General features: G+C 39.6%; 1 protein-coding gene across 1 annotated transcript in view; it reads left to right on the forward strand.

The window, feature by feature from the left end:
- Nucleotides 1–25,922, forward strand: part of LOC135701880 (protein sidekick-1-like) — a 370,179-nt gene that overhangs the window by 178,026 nt on the left and 166,231 nt on the right. Inside the window, exons 3-4 of the mRNA XM_065222824.1 lie at nucleotides 10,835–10,986; nucleotides 11,086–11,296. Of these exons, the coding sequence (XP_065078896.1) occupies nucleotides 10,835–10,986; nucleotides 11,086–11,296 (363 nt within the window). The remainder of the gene's footprint in view (nucleotides 1–10,834; nucleotides 10,987–11,085; nucleotides 11,297–25,922) is intronic.

Here is a 25,922-nt window from a genome sequence, read left to right on the forward strand (position 1 = left end):
GGGAAACTATAAACCCGTACCCAGTAAGCGGTCTTCAGAATTCACATGGTATGGCTCCGGGGAATTCTTCCTCTACATCGTGTCAGCCGTGCACATGTAGACATGCGTGTTTTCGGCACCACTGACGCACTCACCTGAGGTAGAATATGACAACATAGCTGAGCCCGAGGATCATGGCATCTCACATAACTTGAGAGATTTCGGACAGGATGCAGTCACTTCACCCCCTGACCAGCACGACGTAAGTGACCATGTCGCTAGTTTATCAAGTAGCTCTTTTTTAAGTGAAACTACAGTCTATTGCCAAAATTTTAACCGTATGCGTAGTGCGTATAAAATAAATGAAATTCAAAATAAAATAAGCGGATGCACATATGATATAATAATAGGAACATAAACTAGTTGGTCTGATAGTATTAATAGCGAAGAGGTCTTTGGTAGTAAATTTTGTGTTTTTCGATGTGACCGCGATTTATCATTATCAGGTAAAAAATCAGGTGGTGGTGTACTTATTGCTGTGATGCTACATTTCAAGCTGAACAAATTGTTAGTGAAAGCCAAAAAGAATTTGAAGATGTGTGGGTTAAAATTTTAATAAACGGCGAAGAACATCTTTTCGCTTCTGTCTACTTTCCTCCACACTTTTCCAAAAAACCAGCTTACGAAAAGTTTTTCACTGCTGCAGAACTGAAAATTCAAAGAGAAGATCCAAGAACCAAAATTCATATTTATGGAGATTTTAACCAGAATACTGTTAATTTTATACAGGATAGTGATAATGATTCTCTGTTGTTACCAATTGTAGGAGAAAACGATACTTTGCAATTTATCTTTGATAAAAGCAGCCACTTGGGACTTCATCAAATTAACCATGTTCGTAACCAGCTCAATTCCTATTTGGATCTTATGTTTACTAATTGTACAGAAGATTTGTGTATTGTAGAAGCAGCAGTTCCATTATGGAAGAATGAAAAATTTCATACGGCTATTGAATACTCAGTGTTCACAGACTCGCATCGGTCACGCCCAAGCGTTGTTGATTTTGAATTAGATTATGATTTTAAAAATGCAAATGTTCCTGAATTTAACAACAGACTGAATAACATAAATTGGCAAAACCTTTTAAAAGATGAAAACAACATGGACAAGGCTGTTGACATATTTTATACTACCTTATTCAATATTATTGAAATATTCGTTCCTAAAAGACTAAAGAGAATAATGAACAGCACCAAATATCCTGTGTGGTATACACAAGAAATCAGAAATATTAAAAACAGGAAGCAAAAAGCACACAAGGCGTATAAAAAGTTTAAAACGTCACAAAATTTAGAAAAATATGTTTAAATTTGCGGAGCACTTGAGAAAGAAATATCGTCAGCATATGAGAATTACAATTCCAGAGTAGAGAACAATATAAAATCTGATCCCAAAACGTTCTTTAACTTCGCGAATGAAAAAATGAAGTCATGTACATTCCCATCACGCATGCTGTTTGAAGAGTGTAATAGCACTGATAGTAAGGATATTTGTAACCTATTTGCTCGTTTTTATCCAAAACACATATAAGTAACAAATTCAATTTCACAAATTCAGTAATGCTCTCGATTTGAACTATTTTTCTTACCTAGATGAAGGGGAAAATGACGTATCAGTTAATAATATCACTGTTAAAGAAATTTTTATGACTCTTGAAAGTCTCGATGCCGGCAAAGGACCTGGTCCTGATGAAATACCTCCATTTTTATTGAAAAAAATAGCAACAAGTTTTGTTAAACCATTGTTTTGGCTTTACAATTTATCTCTCAAAACAGGTGATTTTCCAAAAATTTGGAAGAAATCATTTTTAGTTCCAATATTTAAATCTGTGCTCATGTGCACTATTGTAAAACGGTCTACACTGATTGACGACAAATAAATAAATAATCCGCTGGATTAATCAATATGGCGCGTCATGAAAGCCAAGGCCTGTTCTAAACGCCACCCGAGTACAGCAAGCCTTAGACAAACATTGACCCGTACCTGGAGAGAAATGGATCCAGACTACATTATTAGAACCTGCCGTGCATTCCGGAAGCGGGTGGAGGCCGTAATTGCAGCAAGTTGAGATTCGATCGATGATTAACATAGTTTAGGAGTCTAAGAAACATCCCCCTTTAAATGAATAAAAAAACTCGAAAACGAAATTTTTGAGAATTTTTTTAATTTTGACATTGCTTAATGGTGCAAACATTATCACGCATACGGTACAGTAGCGTTGAAAACGCTTTCCACTATTTTCTCAGTTTATGTGGCCCATGCTCTCCATTCGAACTGACCAGTCGAATCCTCTGGCGTCGAAGCCTGGGTCGTAGAAACCCTACTCATTGCTGCATTTGCTCGGCTAGCATAGGTCGGTCCTGTCCGACCGGTATTAGTCTCACCTTTTGAACTCCCGTTGGCCCTGTTTCCATCTCTGGGTATTCCTCGTCCATATCCAGTATCTCGAATCGGTTGGTTAGGTTGAGATATCTTGACTTCACCTCCGCGTCCGTCTTTCGTTCCTTCTTCAACGTTTTGATAATGTTGTCTCTCTTCAAAGTGACCTTCTTCACAGTACTTACTGTCTGCTTCATGTTCCTTCCTACAATTGGCACAACGTTTCTTGCTGGGACAATTCTCTTGGTTATGAACACTACAGTTTAACTGGGAACACATACAACCGTGGCTTTTTGCCCTTTATTACCACCTTAAAGCTGCTGGTGTCAACCAACTTATCAACATCCTTCCATTTGATCCTCTCCACCTTCAGTACAGGAACCTCAGTTTCGATAATGTTTCTTATTTCCTCCTCCTTGAATTCGGTAGGCACTTCCCGAACATAACATATCGTTTCTATCGTCAAAGCCGGAACGAACATATTAAAATTGTGCTTTGCGAAGTTAATTACTTCGAGAGAAGTGTATGCTTCTCTTGATTCCAGTACCACCCTGAATCGAAACCAACCGATCTCCCTGCATCTGTTTAAATTTGCATCCGCCACAATTTTCCGACAGCTGCCGGGTGCGATTGAATTGTTCCTTCGATATCACACGATTTCAGAATTGCAATTTTCGAGAGCATCTGTTGCTCTTCATCCGGTTTTCCTCTTCCAGGTGGTTTCGTTTTAGGCACAGCTCTGGTCTGGGCTGCCTTGGCTTGTAGGATCTGGCTTATCGATTGTAATGGACGAATCGTTTTGGTTGCTCTTTCTTTTTTCAGATTCTGGTACTCTAATCTTCACTTTTATCACTTATTTATTATTTCCTTAAACTATGACTTACATCTAGCAATTATAGCGGCGCCGATGGTGTAGTGGTAAGCTTGATTACGTCTCACCCCAGCAGGCCTGGGTTCAATCCCAATCGGCGCCACCGGGATGTTCTGAGGCATAACATCTCTGATCACGCCTTCCTTCGGAAGGGGGAAGTAAAGCCGTTGGTCCCCGCTTCATGAGTTGATGGCTCGATAGGTAGGGTCCAGGTGTGGGAGCTGCCTTCCTGGCGTCCGTGGCATTGGTGCTCAGCACGGAAAACAAGTTCGACGGAAAACAAATCAAGGAAAAAAAATCTAGCAATTATCTTCTCTTTTTAGTTATATTTTTCAATTTTAGGTTATGTTTTCCTACTTTAATTTTCTGCTCTGTTTCTTGACCGTTTCTTCAACAATACCGAGTAATATACATAAAACTTTACTATTTTCAGCGTTAAATCTATTATCTTATAATTAATTCAATTTGGACACGAATATTCCTTTTATTCCACCGGATTTCATTAACTGTCCAGCAGATTTATTTTTTCACGTTCATCAACATTCATAGTTTCTTTTTCCATGGTAGAACACTTTCCTGATAAAAACATATAACTGACACAAACGTACTTCAAGCGGATCATTGCATTAGGTTCCAAGTAACTTTGATCAGTTCTCTTCGTCGACTGGTGTGTAGCAGCATCGACATAGACGTTTAAAAACTGGATCGATGTGGTGTGTCGCAAAAATGGTTTCGAGCCCATATTTTGACAGCTTTGGTTATGCCACACCATTTGGTGCTTTGAGATTGATAATCTCACTTTTAAGCGTAACGTTATTTATTAAGAGGCTCTTATTACAGACAAACAGACATAACTATTAGAAGAAAATTCTTTGAAAAATATCGTCAAGCGTGCACACTAGCACCCTCTATCTTAAACATTCCGAAGCATTGATTTGCAACCGAAGCATCCCTTATCCATGCAATTTTTTCACTAGTTGCTTTTCCCTCGGTCTGTCAACGCGTTAGCTGTGTTGAATAAAAATAAACAGATGCAAGTCAGTGATGCCGGTTCTGCGAAATATTCAGTATTGATTGATCGTGAGGCGTGATCTATTTACCTCCTGGCCGCCGCAACGATGTCATTGGTATTCAGAATCATGTGAACTCCATCGGTGCTATTGTTTCCAATTTGGAATTCAATGACTATGCTCTGCAGCTAGGAGATTATAACCAGCCTTTGCTCCGGTGGAGTAAGTCGTACGATGGGTCTTTCCAGGTTGAGCCTCAATCGGTTCTATCGGCTGCTAGTTCAACGCTTATCGACGGTTTCGCTTTACATGGCCTCACGCAGATCAATGGTGTATTGAATAGGAACGCTCGCTTTCTAGACCTTGTTCTCACTAACGAACCTGCAACTCTAGCATGCACCGTTTCGGAAGCCATAGAACCTCTGATCTTTCTTGATGCAGGCCACCCTGCTTTAGACGTCCTGATGAACCTCCCAGCGCCAGTCGTTTTTGAGGATTGTTCCGTAAATAATCGTACACTGGATTTCCGTCGAGCAGACTATGTTGCGATTAGCGCTGCTATTTCCGGTATCGATTAGCGACCATTAGAATTAGCTGGATGTGTTGACGATGCCGTTGAATATTTCAGTCAAATGATTTGGGATATCATGGCTGAATATGTACCTATTGCCCGCCCCGCACCAAAGCCACCGTGGTCTAACGGTCACTTGCGTCGACTGAAACGGTATAGGGCTAAATCGCTACGAAGATACTGCCAAAATCGTTCGTATATTACGAAGCAGGAGTTCAGCCGCACAAGTAACGACTAAAGGAGATGCAAAAGATTCCTGTATCGACGATATGTCTTCCGTACGCAATCATCTCTTCGCAGAAATCCAAAGCGTTTCTGGTCGTTTGTAAACTCTAAAAAGAACGTAGTCGGTTTGCCATTGTCAGTTCATCTCGGTGAGCAAACCGCTGAACCAGAGAAATGCCGCCTTTTTGCTCAACATTTCATGAGTTCGTTCAAGGGATCTTCGGCCTCACCAAATCAAGTCACGATTGCTATAAGCGATTCTCCAACAGATGCATTTGAGCTCCGTCCGTTTCACATCAGTGAACATACCGTCAAAGGTTGAAACTCTCGTTTGCTGCCGGGCCAGATGGCATTCCTGCGTCCGTTCTGAAGCTGTGTTCGGAGTCGTTGCTCACTCCCTTGGCGAAGTTATTTAATCTGTCACTACAGGAGAGTAAATTTCGTGGGCCGTGGAAATTTTCGTATATGTTCCCCGTCCACAAGAAAGGTGATAAAAGGAATGTCCAGAATTACAGAGGAATCACATCACTATGTTGCTGCTCCAAAGTATTCGAGATTATCATCAATGAGGCGCTCTTCAGCTCTTGTAAAAATTACATCTCCACGGTTCAGCATGGATTCTACCCAAAACAGTCAGTTACAACCAATTTGACCGAATTCGTGTCGCTCTGCGTTCGTACAATGGACTCTGGCGGAAAAATCGACGCGGTTTACACTGATCTCAAGGCTGCATTTGACCGAGTAGACCTCAACATTCTTTTGAGCAGGCTTGAGAAACTCGGAGTGTCTGGATCCTTCATCTCGTGGTTCATATCTTACCTTACGAACCGTTCGCTTTGCGTTAAGATTGGAGCTTCTCGTTCTGAAGTGTTCACGAACGTTTCCGGCGTTCCCCAGCGAAGTAATCTGGGACCCCTTCTGTTTTCGCTTTTCGTCAACGAGCTTTCGTGTCTACTGCCACCTGGATGTCGGCTATTCTACGCTGACGATGTTAAAATGTATGCGGTTATCAATTGCATCGCTGATTGTGAGGAGTTGCAGCTGATTGTGGATCGTATGCAGAGTTGGTGCTTCCGTAATTTCTTGACGCTCAGCATCAACAAGTGCAATGTGAGTTAATTTCACCGCAAACAAAAACCGATAATATTTGATTATTCCATTTCCGGGCAACCATTAGAGAGGATTAGCCAGGTCAAAGATTTGGGAGTAACACTGGACTGTGAATCGATCTTCAAACCGCACTACAATGACATCCTAACTAAAGCTAACAGGCAGCTTGGCTTTATGTTCAAAATATCTGAAGACCTTCACGGTCCGCTTTGCCTGCGGGCGCTGTATTGTTCGTTAGTACGTTCAATCTTAGAGTATAGTGCTGTCGTCTGGTGCCCATACCAAGCATGCTGGATAGCCAGATTTGAGAATGTACAGAGAAAGTTTGTTCGCAACGCGCTTCGTCATCTGCCTTGGCGTGACACGGCTAACTTGCCGTCTTACGTGGATCGCTGTCGTCTGCTTGGAATTGACACCTTGGAACAAAGACGACGGAACCGCTCAAGCTGTTTTTGCTGCTAAAATCATTACCAGCGAGATTGATTCCCCCGAATTACTCCGGCAGCTTTTCTTTTACGCACCTGAGAGAGTGATTAGACAGCGTAATTTTGTACATCTCGCAGCTCGTAATCGGCAATATGGGTTGAATGAACCTATCCGAGCCGTCGCTAATGCGTTTAATGACGTCTATGCATTGTTTGACTTTAATGTGCCGTTAACTGTTTTTATTAGAAGACTGTCCTGTGTCCTGTTTTTGTTTTAATTATACTTTTTTAATTCATTAAGACAACCATATGTCAGATCAATCATTGGAACAATAAATAAATAAATAAATAAACAAATAAATTTATCAGAAATACGGATCCGTATGACAAAAGTTCAGTCTACGTTTAGAGATTTGTTTTGTTTGTTTTGCGTGATTTTTATTTTGCTGGCAACAAGCTTTTAATCGTGATAATGAATTCCTTTTCTAGCACCGCCCATTACTTTAATATGACACAGCAAAAAATAATAATATGTATCAATCAATATGATGATGTATTGAACTCATTGATGGTAAAAGTGGATACAATATTTCACTCATTAAAATGAGTTATTGTCAAAATCTGTGTACATCGTATAGCGTAATATTACACTACAAGTGGAACGATCAAGCATTTAGAATTTAATATTCAATGCATTCCTGACGTTGCTGAAAATTACGATAGCATCAGATTGCGGGGTTGATAGTGCATTATAATGCTTTGTGTATTATTCATGAACTCTTGATTGCTGGGAATGCTTGTGAATATTTGAGGTGGACAAAAGAGTGAACAAAGAGGTGAAAGCCGAAGCTTTTTCACATTTAAATCGCGTAGCTGAAAAGTGTTGAGGCAATTTATATCTGTAACTGTAACCAGTTCGTTTTTGTTTGCTAATCTGGTTAAATGTTATAATTAATTATCTTAAATATAAATCGTCCAGCTCAAATCTTTGTAGGAGTAAGCACAGGAACCATCATCATCACCATCAATAACTTTTATTTCTGTATTCGTCAGATTAGTACCTATGTGGAATGCCTTCCCAAGAAACAATGAAAGGCGATTTGTTGCGTTGCCTTGTTATTTCAAGAGCTGACATCTACTAAATTGACCTGAAAACGAACTGGCACCACTGATAAGTTCAAAATGTGTGGACTTGCTTGACGGTTCAGTGGCGCCACCATGACAAATGCGAGCACATTCCGAACTGAAACCTTATTTACCAAGAATATGATTGTGAGAGTTATGTCTGTTTGTCTGTGCCCTTATCCTTAGTTGTTTTATTGAGCATTTAAACAAAAATAGAAGGCAAATGTTGTTTTAAATATATGTTCTCTATAAATTTTGTACCAACGTAATACATACTATATTCAGCCATACACATTTTTATGAACTCAAAAGCATAAATTACGCGCACTGCATGCATATTCACCAAGAAATCAAAATTAAGTCCCTGGAGATTAATCTTAATTTAATCAAAAAAATTAAAAGGTTGTGCCCTAGACACGACCGCAGTATGACGTAGAACCTATCTATCTATCTATATCTATGATGCATGATATATACATTTAGGTTAACATCCGACGTCCCTCCTTTTCTACATATTTTGCAGAAAAAATACATCCGAAGTCCCTCCTTTTTTTACATATTCTGCACAAAACATACTTTCTAAGCCCCGAAACTGACAAAATTTCCCGCCATTTTATTATGAATGGGGGCGAGGCAGAACGTTTCTTTTGTGCAGAATATGGAAAAAAGGATAGACTTTGGATGTTAATATAATTTCATCTATAGAGATGGGGGAAATGACGGCTTCGGCATGACAGACTATTTTCGGCAACACAAATTGAAACACTATTTTCACTGGATTTTCTTACGAAAACACTTCGCTTAATGCATGCAAACGATTCTTTATGCTTTCAGCTTCAATTTGACTATATTTTTACCACTTAGAAAAAGCAATCTAGCAAGGTTTTCTTAAAATGCAACACCCGCACTACAAATTGTAGCTGATTTCGAGTTGCCGATAATAGAACAGCAGATTTACACGCAGTTCAAATGGAACGGTTGCCGAAGAAAAACTGGTTGCCGACAATACTCGCTCTCACTAGAGAAGATTGGAGCTTTGTAAAAGCGTTTCAAAACAGTTTTTGACAATTCTTTCGACTGAAATTGTTAGAGTAGCTGGCAGAAAAAGATTGTAAACAAACCAATACTGCATATGTGTGCGTTCCTTAGAGAAAAAGGCTATAGAAAGATGGTCGCTGCTTAGGTTGCCGAGAATACGTAAATTCCTCTACCAGATATGTTGTTAAGGGGGAGGGGGTTTTACATGCACGTTTTTTTAAGTATCATTCCTCATTGTGGTGGACACGCCGTGATCCACCTTTAGCTGCTGACTTAGTCCTGCTTGCTGCAGAACCTAGTGCCACGCCGTCCGAAGCGGTAATGAGCAGAGGCAGGAGAGCAGCGCTGATATATATCTTTTCAGGTTCAAGCAGAATGATGTGCAACCAAGTGGTATTCGTTTATGATGACTGGGTTTGTGAAAAATGCTTATTTCATGAAAACAGTGCTAAAATTATCATTTGGACATTTCCAAAAGATTAATTAGAGAAAAATTGGAAAAATATTTATTTCAGCCGGTCCGTAATGTAATATCCTATCGATTGGCGTATTTGGATTTTAATTTCATTTATAAATGACAAAGTTATAAGCGTTCAAAACCTAACACCAACCACCACACATATTTTTTGATTTGTACCCCAGTACCCAAGTAACCATAGGCACGTTATTTCGCCTTTTTGACTATATACAGCTGAACAACGACTTACCAGTGTTTGCAAGTTCTAATGAGGCCCGTATATAGCCAAAAAGGCGAAATAACCTGCCTATGGTTACTTGGGTATAGTCGACAAAGACGTAGTTCTACGTCAACACACTGCACTGTTGTTGTTTAGGACGTTGAAACATAATGTTCAAGCATTGGACGCGCCCACATGTGTGATACATGTTGGAACAAAAGGGGAAAAATATTATGTGTGAGTGCAAACATGAAAAGCAGCAACACAGCGAAAACCCGTTCAACTCCAATGCAACGTTGTATGTTCAATTTTGCTCCAATATCATGCGTGATATTGAGACCGTAAATATGAGAGTGGAATAATATCATTTGATAGATGATTTTGCCAATACTGTTCATAAGAACGAAAACGACGCATCACGCCACTTTCGCAGCGCAGCCAACTTCCACTAGATGAATTGACAAACTATCATGTGGTGAAATTTATGCAACTACATAGTTAACTTAAAAAATTCAAAAAAATCGTTCTATCGGCTTGATTTGTTTACAAAAGCTGATCTGCCCTTTTCAAATGTTACGTGTAAAATGTGGCTTTTATTAAACACGTCATAAGCAATTCTAACCTCAATTGAGATTCGCCAACCTGAGGAGAATGGAAACTGAATCCAAACGGATCTGAAACTAACCAATCAGAAAATTAATTCCGTTCCCCATCTCATACTCCAATCACCTGCAATAGGCTGGCCTTTCCCATCATCCTACATGAAAAGACAAAACAAACCACAACATGGTCAGATTCCATGGAGACACTTCTAAACCTACGTCATCGTCCAACTTATGTGTGTCAGGAAACAAAAGATTCGTTTGCTAATATTCCAAGAAGATTTGTGGTGATGGCAGGTTCTCAACGGAAACTCCCCACACCCCATCCTTTCTACACTTTTGCAGCTAAAGTAAAGAGGCCTCGTCACGTACATGCTCACATCCTTCCCCCATCCTGTTGACTTGGGAATTGCTCCTAGCCCTAGCCCGTCATCCCACATGGACTCCAATCCACTCAAATCCACTTTCCACTGTTAAGTCGTTTGGTTTCTTGGCACGTCTGTGGGATTATTGTTACGTAAAATTTCAAATTGGGTTGATATATTTGATCCATTCCGATCCGATAGATGCGAACCATACGATTGAACTCAATGTGCAAGTCGGATAGGATATGCCACTCCTCCAGTCTGTCTGTTTGCGATAGAGTCGATCGATTCCGTTTGCATCTGCTTGCTTGCTTGCACACGTCTTATCCCCAAAGTATAATCTTCTTTACCAGCGATAATACTCACGAGAGCATTTTCCATTTTCCTCTTGTTCCAGTGCTCAACGTTATCAGTGGCGAAGTACAGTCATACTGGGAGCAGCCCTACGCCCAGCCTTACTTTGACAACAGCACCCGGCGGGAAATAACCGCAACCGTCGGTCAATCTGCGCTGCTGCACTGCCGGGTGCGAAATCTGGGCGACCGAGCGGTAAGCATCGCTCAACTTGAATGGAAAATCCACTCTACTGAGATTAGTTCATGTCCATTTTGAACACACTTTAACACCGCTAACCTTTAATTCCTCCAGGTGTCCTGGATTCGGAAGCGTGATCTGCACATTCTCACGGTGGGAATCCTGACGTACACCAACGACCAACGGTTTCAATCGCTGCACACCGATGGCGGTGACGAGTGGACACTGAGGATTACCTCGCCGCAGCCTCGCGATTCCGGCACGTACGAGTGCCAAGTGTCAATAGAGCCGAAAATTTCGCAGGCCTTTCGGCTCAACGTAGTGGGTAAGTTAAAGTTAGACCGTGGCCAGCGTGGCACGTTACTGGAATTAATGTCGATTCTTGAAAGGTCAAGGCTACACGCTTTAATTAAAAATTAATCAGAGGCACCCATGGATACAAATTATGCAAATGTGATTTCAAGTATTTACTGAATGAGTGCTTACAACTCTGTGCATTACTGTAATTTCAAGTGATGCAATTATCGTTCTGATTATAAAATAAAATAAGTCTGCAAACACACCGCTGTGAAAACTCTATAAAATTAAATAATATTTAAAGAGGGGAAAGAGAACCAATAAATATTGTCTCTATAGAATGCTCTTAACACAGACATTGAATTACTGATTCATTGCTGATGACGAGATATTAGCTGTGCATAAAGACGTGCGTGAAGTTGCCCAGTCATAAGGGATTGGGGCAAGGCGATCACTCTAAGCTTAAAGTAAATTTTAACCAAAAATTTATTACATTTCCGCGATAACTTAAATGGATATTGATATTGAGAAAAACTTCAAGTCCACTCATCCATTAATGAGTTAGGTAAAGGAGTGTGCATTTGACAAGTATTGTCGCATTAATGGCCCTTCGCTCAATTTTAACTTCTATTCTATTTTCACACTGTCATACTCTAGCAGAACAATCAACCTATCCTCTTCAGAATTTTATCTACACAGCAAAAAAATAATTGCAATATCACATCAAAGTGGATGCACCTCAATCGTGTTTTTAGTCTTGCGTAGTTTAGCACCAACCGGAATGCTATTATTAGACCTGTGCGCCGGTCATACCATCGGCGGCGGCGGCGTAGGAATCATTTATGCACCGGCGGCGGCGGCGTCACGGCGTGACGCCGTTGGGCTTGATCGGCGGCGGCGGCGGCGGCGGCGGCGGCGGCGGCGGCGGCGGCGTGTATCGGCGTGCCACTATGGTGTCAGTAAAAATATCACATTAAAAATTTGAACTTAAACGAAAAGTCACTTGAACCGATTATATTTCATTTATATTTCTGATTAGTTACTTCATACATTAGTGTGGGAGTTATTTTGTAACGTGATTTTTACAGTACCGTAAAACGGGGTAACATTGATAGTTTTTTAAGGTATATTCTAAATCATTTTTAGAGCAATGAATGTTTTTCAAATTTTATATTTTTAAAACAAGTACTGAGGATTCAAGAGTCAATTCGTTAGTCATATATTTAACGGGAATTAAAGTATTTGCACAATTTTTTTAGTTTTGTGACCGAACTTCAGTTTCATGATTTTGGGTTACTTTGATAATGCTCGATGAATGTAGAAAAAAATGAGTGAAACTCAAACAATTAAGTTCTTTAAATATGAAACTTTGAATGAGTAGGGGAATTTACGTATTCTCGGCAACCTATGCAGCGACCGTCTTTCTATAGCCTTTTTCTCTAAGGAACGCACACATATGCAGTATTGGTTTATTTACAATCTTTTGCTGCCAGCTGCTCTAACAATTTCAGTCGAAAGAATTATCAAAACCTGTTTTTAAAAGCTTTTACAATGCTCCAATCTTCTCTAGTGAGAGCGACTATTGTGGGCAACCTCTTTTTATTCGGCAACCTTTCTATTTGAGCTGCGAGTTAAACAGCTGTGTTTTCATCGGCAACTCGAAATCAGCAGCATTTTGTAGTGCGTGTGTTTCATTTCAAGAAAACCCTGCTAGATTGCTTTTTCTCAGTGGTAAACATATAATCAAATTGAAGCTGAAAGCCTAATGAATAGTTTTAATGCATTCAGCGAAGTGTTTTCTTAAGAAAATCCAGTGAAATTACCGTTTCAATTTGGGTTGCCGAAAATAGTCTGTCATGCCGAAGCCGTCATTCCCCCTATATAATCAGAAAACATCATAAGCAATAAGAATATAACGTTGAATTTGTGATAACTATATCGGAGATACATTTCATAAGTGATGGTTTGAGTGCTTTTTTAAACAGGCGAAAAACACGAAAATTGTTTTTTAATATGTTTGTTCAATATGTAACACATACTATATAAAAACTATATACGATATCAACGAAAATACCCTAAGCTACAATATGGAACCAATGTTTCTAATTTGGAAAAAGCGCAGTGAGTAAATTTAATCTTTACATTATACTATCAAAATTACCCGCATTATCAAAGATACCCCGTTTTACGGTACACCTTTTCCGGAATGATGTGAGTATTTCGTTGATTCTTTTCATGCATTAGCTTCCCAAATTAATTCCAACTTGCACTGGATTTTTCACTGCTATGACTGGTGTCAAGAGAAAGGAAAGACAACGATATTTTTTTCAGATTGCCAGACATTTTTCTTAGCAGTATAAAAACCAAACTTTAAATGGCTCCACTTGCGTATACTTCCAAAGTGTACGGATTTGCTATGATAAACTTTGACGTTTTATTTTTGGCGCGATAGCCTTGGTGGGGGGTAAGCAAATGCACATTAATATTATTGAAGTAAAGTTATTGCGCATCACAAGACAAATTTTATTTATAATTTGTACGCAAACGCTTATAAAACTACGGTACTACATCCAATCTTTTTGGTGTCTTCGGCGCACTTATTTCTTATGAGCCAATGAGTAAGTGGCCTCAAGACGCCAAACATATTTATTGTAGAACCGTTATTGTATAAGTGTTTGCGTCCAACTAATATAGTAAATGCTACGCACATTGTGTAAGTTTTGCGCAAACGCTTATAAAACTATGGGTTTACGTTAATTTTTCATAGTATATTCTGGGCACTTATTCCTTGGCTCAAAAGGAATAAGTGCACCGAAAATAATACGTAATTTCATAAATGTTTGCGCATAACTAATTAATAAAAAAAAATCTTACAATGCACAATACGTAAATATTATTTAAATCGATTTAAAATCATTGTCTAAAAATGAACATTTCAACGTATTTTGATATAAATATTGTTTTGCTTTATGTGCATACTTTGCAGTTATTGAATGTGATATGCAACATAGGTATCGGGAATCGAAGTAATTGCATTTTCATTAAAAAAAATCCAACAAGCACAATCGTCATCGGCGTATGAAAAATGGTCTCGGCGGCGCGCCGACTCGAAATCGTCGGCGGGGGCGGCGGCGGCGTGGCGCGGCGGCGCACGAGACTATGTGGAACTGGTCAGATGGCAAACTTTTCTTAAAACATCATAAATTTCATTCATTCGAGCAGCGCCGGTGGTGTAGTGGTAAGCGTGATTATCTCTCATCCCAGCAGGCCTGGGTTCAAACTCAGTCGGCACCGCCGGGATGTTCTGAGGCATAAAGGGTGTCCACGATGAAATTGCCACACACAAAATTGATTCGCAAAATTCGAGTTTTGATCCGATTGCCATCAAATTTTCAGGGATTGAGAAATAACTATTAAACTTCATTTTACAATTTTACTCGTATTTTATTTACAGTCCATACGCAAATGCCCGCACCTTGGCCTTAACCCCGGCCATAAGATTCTGCACAACCTGTGAATCAACCGTTTTTTGCATGTAAACCCATACTTTCTTCAGTTCCTCGACTGTCTTCACTACCTTAGGTCGTTTAAGAAGGTGCTGCTTCATAATCGCTCAGTACTTCTCGATGGGGCGGAGCTCCGGAGTGTTGGGAGGGTTGAACATTTTCGGCACGAAATTGACCTTATTGTCCGCATACCACTTCAGCACGTCCTTGGAGTAGTGGCATGAGGCCAAATCCGGCCAGAAGATTGTTGGGACGTTGTGGGCCTTCAGGAGAGGAAGCAGCCGCTTCTGGAGGCACTCTTTTATGTACACCTGTCCGTTCATCGTGTCCTGGGTCACGAAAGGTGCACTCCGCTTCCCGCACGTGCAGATGGCTTGCCAAACCAGGAATTTCTTCGCAAATTTTGACATCTTCTGAGTGCGGACATGCTCCGGAACGCTGAACTTATCCTTGGCCGTGAAAAACAGGTTGCCGGGGATCTGTTTGAAGTCGGCCTTCACATATGTTTCGTCGTCCATGATGCAGCATTCAACTTTCGTCAGCATGTTGAGGTACAACTTCCTGGCACGGGTTTTGGCGGACTTGTTCTGCTTCTCGTCGCTATTAGGAGCCTTTTGTACCTTGAACGTCCGAAGCCCAGCCTTAGTTTTGGCCTTCTCGACAAAACTTCGGCTTAGGTGCAGCTTCTTAGCCACATCCCTAACGGAGGCGTTCGGATTTCGGTTGAAGGCCCCAACTACGCGGTTGTGATTTTTGGTGTTGTACGGAATACTTTTTCCTTCACTTCTGGGCTTCCGATCGGTGGTCAACCGTTCCTCAAACCGCTTAATCACTCGCGACACCGTGGAATTCGCGATTCCCAACGTTTTAGCGATGGAACGATGCGAGAGATCCTTGTTCTCGTGATGAATGCGCAAGATTTTATCACGCACGAGCTGTTCTTTCGACTCCATTTCCGCGAGTTTTGATCACAGGACTTTAAAACTTGCAGGATGTAAATAATGCACTATGAACTAAATCCACCCAAATTTTCATTAAATTCTAACAACGGTTAAAAAGTTAGAGCAATTTCATAGTGTGGCAATTTCATCGTGGACACCCTTTAACATCCCTGATCATGCCTTCCTTCGGAAGGGACGTAAAGCCGTTGGTCCCCGGTTCATGAGTTGATGGGTCGATAGGTAGGGTCCAGGTGTGGGAGCTGCCTTCCTGGCGCGTCGGCGGCATTGGTGCTCAGCACGGAAAACAAGATCGACGGAAAACAAATGTAATATTAAAATTTATTTTTTGCTGTGCAGAATTGATCCCACTTTTCTCTAACGACGCTGTCTTTGTGAAACCGGATGAAACTGACATTTTGTAACGTTTTATTCGGTGTATTTTTTACAGAAGGATGCCGGGATTTGAATGGCAATTTTCAAATAATCATTACCGATAAGGTCAAACAAGCGTGAGCGTTCATAAGGACCTAATTACAATGATTGATTATCTGCGTCGATTTTCTCTTTTGTTAATAACTTATTAACATTATTAAAATTAAGGATTAAAATTTCTCGGTGCGTTTGTTGTGGCTTTTATATAACCTGTTACAGCACTGTATTGAATTTTAGAAAATTGATTCACTTAGCTTTGCAAATCGATGTTCTCAGATGAAGATAATCGATTATCGAAGTTAGGCCCGTATGCATACTCACTGTCGAAGTATTTGTTTTACCCTGACGCTGAAGCAGTAGCTCAAATTAAAAGTCACTCGAAGTAAATGCAAAATTTCGGGTTGCCAAACCTTGCAGACAAAATAACTTAGTTGGCCGTGTAACCAGATTTAGTTTTATTCTCTCCGCACGTCTCTTATAAAACATGGTCTCTGCTCTACCCTATGTAGTGACCATTTTGCACGTCGGCCAAACGATAGTTCTAGATAGAGCTGGAATTAGGGCCTAACAGCTTTTATACACAATGACTTTTATCGAAGATTTCTAGAAATTCAAGGTTCGCACACGCAAACCAACATCCTCATCGGGTAGGGAAAGACTTTCCCTATCCGATGCTTATGCTGGTCTGCGTGGGCGTACATTGAGTTCATAGAAATCATCGATAGAAGTCATTGTTTACAAAAGCTGTTACGCCCTAATTCCAGCTCTATCTAGAGTTATGTTGTTTCTTAGGGTGGTCATTATCGCTGCTAAAATTTAATTCTGGTTCTAAAAAAATACTTCACAAACTGACCCAAATAAGAAATCAATCAAAAACCGAAAAATCTCATCTTGATTTGGACACTGCAATAAGACCTGCCAAACTGATTTCAAAGAGTCTTCTTCGTATGTATGACCAGTGATTGTGCACAGCCCTATACCTAATGTCGTGATTACACGGCATCGTACCATTATGCTTCCATCAATGGATTCTGCTTTTTGTGTTACTTCCAATAATGCTCCGAACTCAACAACAGTTTTTGCAGCACGCATTCACCGGGTCCTACGAACGCATGTTTCCATTTGTTAGATTTTCGTTCATTCAACTGGGCTCTACATGAACTAGCCCATGGTTTCATCGTTTTTCTTATGGTAGGTAGGGGAAAACAGGCCAAAGTGCACCATGGGGTTAAATGACCACTTGCAGAATCACAATGATTACTTTGCATCAGATGCTTATCTCGGGTCACGGATTGCGTTTATTTTTATCTGGAGGTTTCAAAAATAATTCCTGGTTTAGAAATCATGCATTGATGCATTATTATGCTGAAAATTAGTAGGGGTTTTGCTCTTATGTCCGTCTTACTAAGCACCACCCGCACTTTATCACTCTTTTCAAACGGATTTGAACAATGAAAAAGTTATGTTTCTGCTCAAGATGACTTTTATATGTATCTACATTTTCATGTGGATCTTTAGATTTGTTTAAGAAGCACACATTATTGAGATAGTGTTAAACATCTAACACTGCTTCTTGATTCCCAATTTCCCATCTAAAGTAATTGAAAATGCAATTGGATTTTCTTCGTCATACGGAGGAGTGTAGAAAAAAGTGATAGGCTAGGAGCGCAATTTCAACGAAGTAGTGCTCTACTCTATTTTGAATATTGATATCACCGACAAACCGACATGAAACTTAAACTTAACTCTTGATCGAGAATCCATAACAGTCGATTCAATTGTGCAGCGATCCCATCTGTCAAAACCATTGAGTTATTTATCTAGATAAAAATAATTTGTCCGAAATAGATTGGACACGAACCAACTCATAAATTTTGTACGCGTGTTCGTGGTTAGGATAAATATTTTCCGCGAACTCGGCGGCAGATGTCAGTCTTGTGCTTCATGTTGGTTTGTCGGTGTTGATATCACCTATTAAAAATTAAGCTTCTAACAATACAAGTATCACACAAGCATGGAACGAATTTACTTGTCATCTTAAATTTAGATGTTTTTTATGAATTGCAATATAACACTTTATTCAGCACTTACTTTGATATACAATAGAGCAATAACAATTTTAAATACCCCATGCCATTGCATTTTACCCCAATATTGTGGAGCAAACGAAATCAAACTGAAAAATTATTAAATCATCAAGAAAAATTATCATTTTGGAGTGTGCAATCAGTTGATGTTCATAGAAAACATTTTGATGAACCATACTCAATTAATATTTCCATACTTTGAACTTCCATATATGCTAGCAATTCACAATACTGAATGAACGGTGCGTTTTGCAGCACCATACCCTACTTTTTCAGAGATGAGAATATTGTACGTTCGTTCGTTCGTTCACCGACTGCTTGCAATTGGTATTCACGTTGTAACGTTCACAGATTACTTGTGTGAAAGCTTTCATTGTGGACGGATCCCGACAGATGAAGAATTTCCTCTTAACCTATCCCTGCAGTTTCGTTTGCCACTACTGGTCGGCCAGGGTGGACGTGGAATGAGTTCAAATTGCATTGTCGGCGTCAGGATACGTGTGTCAAAAGTATGCTTCGGATGCTGGAAGGTTACACGCACGTATTTACGCTTCCGTACAGCATCAGGCTGTAGATGCTCCAGCCAAGAGATTTCTTCTGCTAGTCCAGAATAGGTTTCTGATGAAGATGGAAATGTTGATTATGGGTAAGGAACGAACAAAATGAATCAAAATCATACCATTGGATTGGAAGTGTAACGATTGCAGATCTGCTCGGAACAATACTGCATACTTATGTAGTTCTTCGTATGCTCTGTAGTCTGATATCGTAGTCTGAAGTCGTCGATACATTTAAAAGTTCAATTTAAATTAACTGCACTTACAGCAATTTACATGAATTGAAATATTGATCGGTAAAAGAGGAATTTCATATTCAAAAACTTGTTCGGGTTGTAGTTGAAAATTGCAAAATATTTTTATTGGAGTACTCAGACCGTTCGCAATTCTGAGTTGCATGATTGCTTCAAACTACTAGATTGGTTCTAAAAAATAAAACTGCAACACGGTCATTGCAACGCGCAGTTCAAAAGCCTATTTTATTTAACTGCCTACATAAACCATGGCCCACTTAGGCTGTGTTCCATTTGGTGAATTTTCACTTAAATTTTACAGATGGAATATTTTCGAATAAACTAAGTTTGATATTTTGATATAAGTGTTCGCGATAACATATTTTGCCTACCGTGTGGTCGAGTTAACAGTAATCATAACAAAAATGAGATCTAAACGGTATATGAAGGATATTAAAAAGATAACATATAAGGTTTTCTTGATAACAAATCCATGTCTGCATTTTGATGTTAGTAATTTCGTTAATAATAAACAAAATAAGTAATCAATATATTATTTTAACTATGGTAGGAAAACAAAAAAATAAAAATAAACTAAATTAGTTATTATTTTGATATCATGATATTAAATTTAGTAATCTGAAATCTTTTGGTTGATATCAAGATTCAAAATCAAAACATGTTGTCAATAAAGTACAGAGCTGGAAATAATCATCCAGTGGTAAACATTACAAGAAAGTATATAATGAATCGCATTTGTCATTATAGACAAATAACAAAGCTGAAATAAGACGCACGATTGAAGTTTATTAGATCGAATAGCATAGAAATAGACGATGAGAAGTTTTTAAATTTCGTTTTCATGACAATTTCTAGTGGAATTATATTCAATATATGAATAGGACACACGAATCATGTAAAAAATTAGTCTACGATGACTTTTATATCATTATGAATGATACATTTCTTCGCATTGAACATATTTTAACAGACATTAATGACGATATTTATTTTGTTGGGAGAGAACTGATAGTTAATGAGTATAAGTATTACAGACGAACAGGACGAAATCAATTTTTTATCGATTTTTAAATTTAATTCGCAGGTAGATTGATATCAATAAATGTTGTAACACAACACTGTAAAAATCATAATTTTCTTTGTAATGTTCATAAAGAAACCTGATTGAAAAATAGCCATTAGTACCGTCGCAATGACAATTGATAAATAGCGGATTTTTAGCGATGGGCCCAATCTTAGATCCATAGGTCAACATTAGAGCCATTTTTCCTATTTGTTTAAAATTTAAAATGCTTTCGGAAGTCTGCAATCATATATTTCGAAATGGCGTGAGGTAAGAACTTGTGACGATCTAATTTAGTTTTCACCTTCTTGGTTGTCGACTCACCATTTTTGAGCCCAAATTTGAGTGAGGAAAATTCAATTCTACACATTCGCGCAAATCTTTGGAGTGTTAGATAACTTCAAGAAATGTTGAGAAGCGATGGCGAATTGGCTTTTTGATTAACTAAATTGTTGTTCTGTTGTTCTAACATGCACTGTAAACAAATTAATTCCATATTGCATAACCGACGTAAGTACCGTTCATCACTGATTGATGTATCCATTGACAGTCAAGGGCACAAACAAACGAGGTCAATTTCTTTTGTATCCCCTCGTTTGGGTGAATCTGCCGCACCTACACCACAGTCAACGGTATATATCGTGCTGCATTGAAATCGTACCAAGTGCAAGGTGCTATCCACCTGACACGCTACTCGTAATTGGAGGGTAATTTTCGGACAAGTGGAAAAATAAACTCATAAATTATTATCTCATTCGCATCGTGATCGGTCCGACACGTTGAACCACAACCTCCAACGTGATCCGATAAATAAAAGCAAATCATTGTAACTGTTCGGAATAGACTTGTAATGATGGATTTTGTTTTCGTAGCCCCCTTCCTACAGACATCGATTGTTGTTCGTGTAATAGTCCGGGATGGTCAAATTCTACGAAGGGGTTTGAGCTGGAAGGGAGACTATAAAAAGAAAAGTTTATTACGTATACGTAAAGATCCACTGCCGGACGAATTACGCTTCACGTCATGTTCGGCAATATTGCGAACCAAGTTGGTAATCAGCATGAATTAGTCACTGAACCCATGTTAAAATTATCCCAAAATTAGAGTGATTCGATTAAATGGGGAAATTCGATGGTGTGAAAATTATGGAACCATTTAATAGAGTTAGCCCAATCCCAATCATAACGCTGGGCGCGAATGAAGGCATAATTGGAGCAGATGGTATCGTGGTGCTAGGCATTAACGTAAATGTGTTTGTGTGTGCTGCCCGAAATCGATCCTGTGGAGGCTTGCTTGATTTATTGTTCCTGGGAACAATGCGTGACAGGATGTATTGCAGGTTCGTGCGTTACGTGATAAAACTTATTGTACTGCCACTGGTTGTTTGGAAATCTGGTCTCAGGAGAGTGTAAAAAAGTTTATTGGTTTAGTTTGCGATAAAAGTGGGTTGGGTCGGAGCGCCTGTGACCTAGGTATTTCTAGCCATTTTCTACATATTGGTGAGGAAACCGATACTGGTGAGCCCATACAGAGGCTGAGACAGGTAGGGCATGCCCTACGCATAAAAAGACCTGTGATTTAATAGAGAATCGATACAAAAATTAACGAACCATTTCAATATTTGTTAAAGGTTGTATGCATGGTCGCAGATTATTTCAGTTCAAACACATTGCATCAGACCATGGTACTGTTCTGGAATAATTACAAACGCTCAACATGGTTTATTCAAAAAGTGTGAGCATCAGCGCTCTTTTGAAAAAAATATGTGCCTCTTGTGGACCAATTGCAAGACTTAGAAGACTCTCAAGATCCTGTATCGGAAACAACCAGTGCACAGTGAGGCGATGCCGGACGTAATTAATTTTTTCATAAATTATTATTTTTATAATATTTTTTTTTAAGATTTCAAGATAGGTTTAAGTCTCAAATGCATAATTTTAGGATTATCTGACAAGCATTGATTTATTTTTTATTTTTTATTTATTTTTTTTTTTTTGATCAGATATTAATTTTTAATAGTGGTACCGGTGGTGTAGTGTTAAGCGTGATTGCCTCTCACCCTAGCAGGTCTGGGTTCAATCCCAGTCGGCGCCACCGGGATGTTTTGAGGTGTAATATTTCTGATCACGCCTTCCGTCGGAATGGAAGTAAAGCCGTTGGTCCCCGGTTCATGAGTTGATGGGTCGAAGGTGTGGGAGCTACTTCCCTGGCGTCGGTAGCATTAGTGCCCAGCACGGAAAGCAATATTGATGGAAAAAAATGGCATCATTTTTTCTCATTCTTAACGAGAAAAATTTATACTTTAAATAATAAAGTTACCTAAAATCTTCCGTCTTTCGTTCGTTGTTGTACTGACTGCTTTAGATCCTTCCGCTTAGGGCAGAAGTTCACCCGATGCCCTTACGTCTTACAAAGGAAACACACATTTTGACGAAATGCAACGAGTGTAGAATCTCCTCTTTTACATCCATATATAGACCCCGCACACCTGTCAGCATATCAAGGCCTAAGATGGCTGGAAAATCTCTCTCAGGCTTCACATCAACGTATTTCCCTAGTATCAATGCTAGATCGCTATGATAGCGACGCTATCCGGAACTTCTGGTGGGAGGTCGTACACTTTCGTCAGGCAGACGACATGCGTAGCTCAGAAAATTAATTGTTCACGGTTGTGTAGCAAACAATAAAGCAATGAATTCTCTGATTTGAACTTGTTGAACATAGATTTTTTCCTCCACCTGTAGCGATCGTCTGAGTGGGATCCGCATGCAGCGATTTCACAAAATTCGCAATGTTCTGCAATTGATGGTTTCGCCGATTTATGTGGGAAGCTGAATCTTATCGTTAGGTTTATTTCCACCGACATCTCCACTAGTTGTTTGCTTCCAATGAGGTAATGGCAAAAGCGAATGAACTTCAAACAATAAGTTGCTATAAAAAAACTGACTTTGGCGTGACTAGCACCGAAAAAAAAACACACAGCTCCTTGTTTTTTTGTTAATTACTTTATTTGTACAGGCTCATTCGAATAAACTTTACAGAGCCAAGTTATCATTTTCTTTATACATGCAGCTCCTTGTTGACAGGCATGTCTAAACGCAACACTACTCTGCGTACTGCCTTTTTTACACACCACCAAGAGCATTGGCGTTGACGGCACCGCAGAAAAATTTGCTCTTCCAGCAAATATCGTCAGTTTCTTATGGGAACTTTTGGTGGAGTGAAAGGATAGTACAAAGTCCGCCATGTTTCACGCACAGTCTGACGTTTGCTTATGGATTTTCTCATAGGAGTAAAGAGCTACAGAGTCGCCGTCAACGCAAATTGCGTTGTACGCTCCGTACCAGTGCTCGATAGAAAACACCAAAAGCAGCAAACAAGGCACTTGTACCGGTGCCCGTGCATAATTGTTTGCACCGGTGTATGGATCTTCGGCAAGCACCAAAGCCGAGTGTTTCTGACTTCGGCAAACACCGCAGCCGAGTGTTTTCGATTTTGGAAAACACGCTTGCTGCTCGCAGGAGTTTTCTTTTGGCGACTTATGAAAGATTATCTTGTTATACAAGATAGTACTTAAACGCGACTAGAACTGATAGACGAGTGGTCAAAGCATTGGTCTAGTAATGCTTATGTCCATTGTTCGATTCCGGTCTGTCACCCTCCAATTTTTTCCGTCAACATTGTTTTTTTATAGGGTAGATCTATGAAATTCATTTCGATTTCTTTTGGCTAAAAAGCATTACGCAATCTTATGAATCTTATGAGCTCAAAGGATCATCTACCAGGATTATTAAACATACGCAAATCACCCACTTCGCAAGAGCGTGTTTCTGTTGCCGTCCACCCACTGGTATTTCTTGGCTTTATGTTAACTAATTGAGCTTATTGTTTTCACACGATTTGAGTCAATCTAATAATGATAACTTATATCCAACAACAACAAAACAGCTACACGCAAACCAAAAATCTATTACAATGAATGTTAGTTCCAGTTGCTATCATCCTCTGTTCATTAACATCGCAACGAATGTTAGGAAGTGACCATGCAGGCGATGTAATGGTTTTTTGTCTTTTTTTATTTCGTGTTCCATCTACGCTTTCGACTATACCAGTAAGCTTGTAGAACGACGCACATTGTAGAACATTGTAGAACGATGCACACACTTGTCTCGAATCTCTCCAGCAGAAAAAGCATACGAAGTCGAGCATGCGAGAAAATGAGCGCTTCATGTTTGCTTTTAGGCTGACCAGATTCAGAAGCATGGAGAGAGCAGTGGAGAAAGCACACGTCTGATAGTCGCAACGTCCGTGGTTCGAGTCCAGTCGGCAACCTTTTTTCTATTTTTTCGACATAATTAATTTCACTCATTAATACACTCCACATTTTTCGGTCTCCAATTTTCTTACATCGGACCGCAGCTAGGTATATCGCATCCTCGGTTCATGCGGTCTCCACTTACATCCTCTGATGATGAATCCCACATAATTGTAAGCGAATCTTACATCCACCGGTTGGGTATACGATAATCTTTCAGAAGTCACCCAAGGAAGATTTCTGTGAGCAGCAAGCGTGTTTTCCAAAATCGAAAACACTCGGCTGCGGTGTTTTCCGAAGTCAGAAACACTCGGCTTTGGTGCTTGCCGAAGCATCCATACACCGGTACACGGGCACTGGTACCGGTGCCTTGTTCGCTGCGATTGGTGTTTTCTATCGAGCACTGGTACGGAGCGTGAAACTCAATGCTCTTGGTGCTGTGTTTGTAGGCAAAACTGGCACCCGTGCAAAAGGGTTCAGTGTTTTTACCATGGCTGCTTGTCGATAGCTATGACCGAACTGTAGCGGAAGTAGTAATTTTAAAAGATATTTATTTTACGCTACTGGGAAATAAACAAACAAATATCTAGTTGAATATTCGTGGAACAGAGTTCACTGGAATATCTTGAAACAGATCTGAAATTATTTATGTTTAAAGGTATGAAATCCTTGAAATACATCAGGTGGTGTCACGTCGCAAAAGTATTCCATCACCATAAAACGCATGAGGCTATAACATGTTTTCATAGTTTCGATTGTTATTGGAAACCATCTAAATTTCCGATCGTATTATTAGATTTTTTAATTTCCGCATTTTGTTTAACATAAACATATGCTAAATCAAGCGTGGAGTGCGTCAAAACGTTGTCAAGCTACGTTGTAAGGGATCTGATTTTTAAGCATATTGATTACAACAAGTGCAGCATCTTGATAAGATCACTGAATCAACAGGAAGTCCACAATATCTTTGAAAAAAAAGCTTGCTGTCTACAGACAAATAATCCTACTTGTAAATGAGTATGGTATGCCATTCTGGAAGAGTTGTGCTAAATGACAGAACAGAGGAAATAATGTTGGTCCAGAACATGATCCTTCGTCGATCTTCTGCTAACACCTGCTACCAACACCTGGACCCTACCTATCGACCCATCAACTCATGAACTGGGGACCAACGGCTTTACTTCCCTTCCGAAGGAAGGCGTGATCAGAGATTTTATGCCTCAGAAAATCCCGGCGGCGCCGACTGGGATCCAACCCAGGCTTTTTGGGGTGAGAGGCAATCACGTCTACCACTACACCACCGGCGCCGCTACTAAGTAGTTTTCAAACGAAAAATTCTTATGAAATATATGAAATCCAAATATCAATGAAAATACAGAATAATTTTACTGCTTCCCTTATCCCTAAAACTAAATCTAGCAAAGATAGAGCAGATTTTGATAAAATCTTTTTTTTTTAACTTAATCATTTTACGATTTTCAATCAAACTTGGCTTGCTC

This window comes from Ochlerotatus camptorhynchus, unplaced genomic scaffold (genome assembly GCF_037179485.1).
Source record: "Ochlerotatus camptorhynchus isolate MF236.1 unplaced genomic scaffold, CSIRO-AGI_Acam_v1.1 ptg000178l, whole genome shotgun sequence".
NCBI lineage: Eukaryota > Metazoa > Arthropoda > Insecta > Diptera > Culicidae > Ochlerotatus > Ochlerotatus camptorhynchus.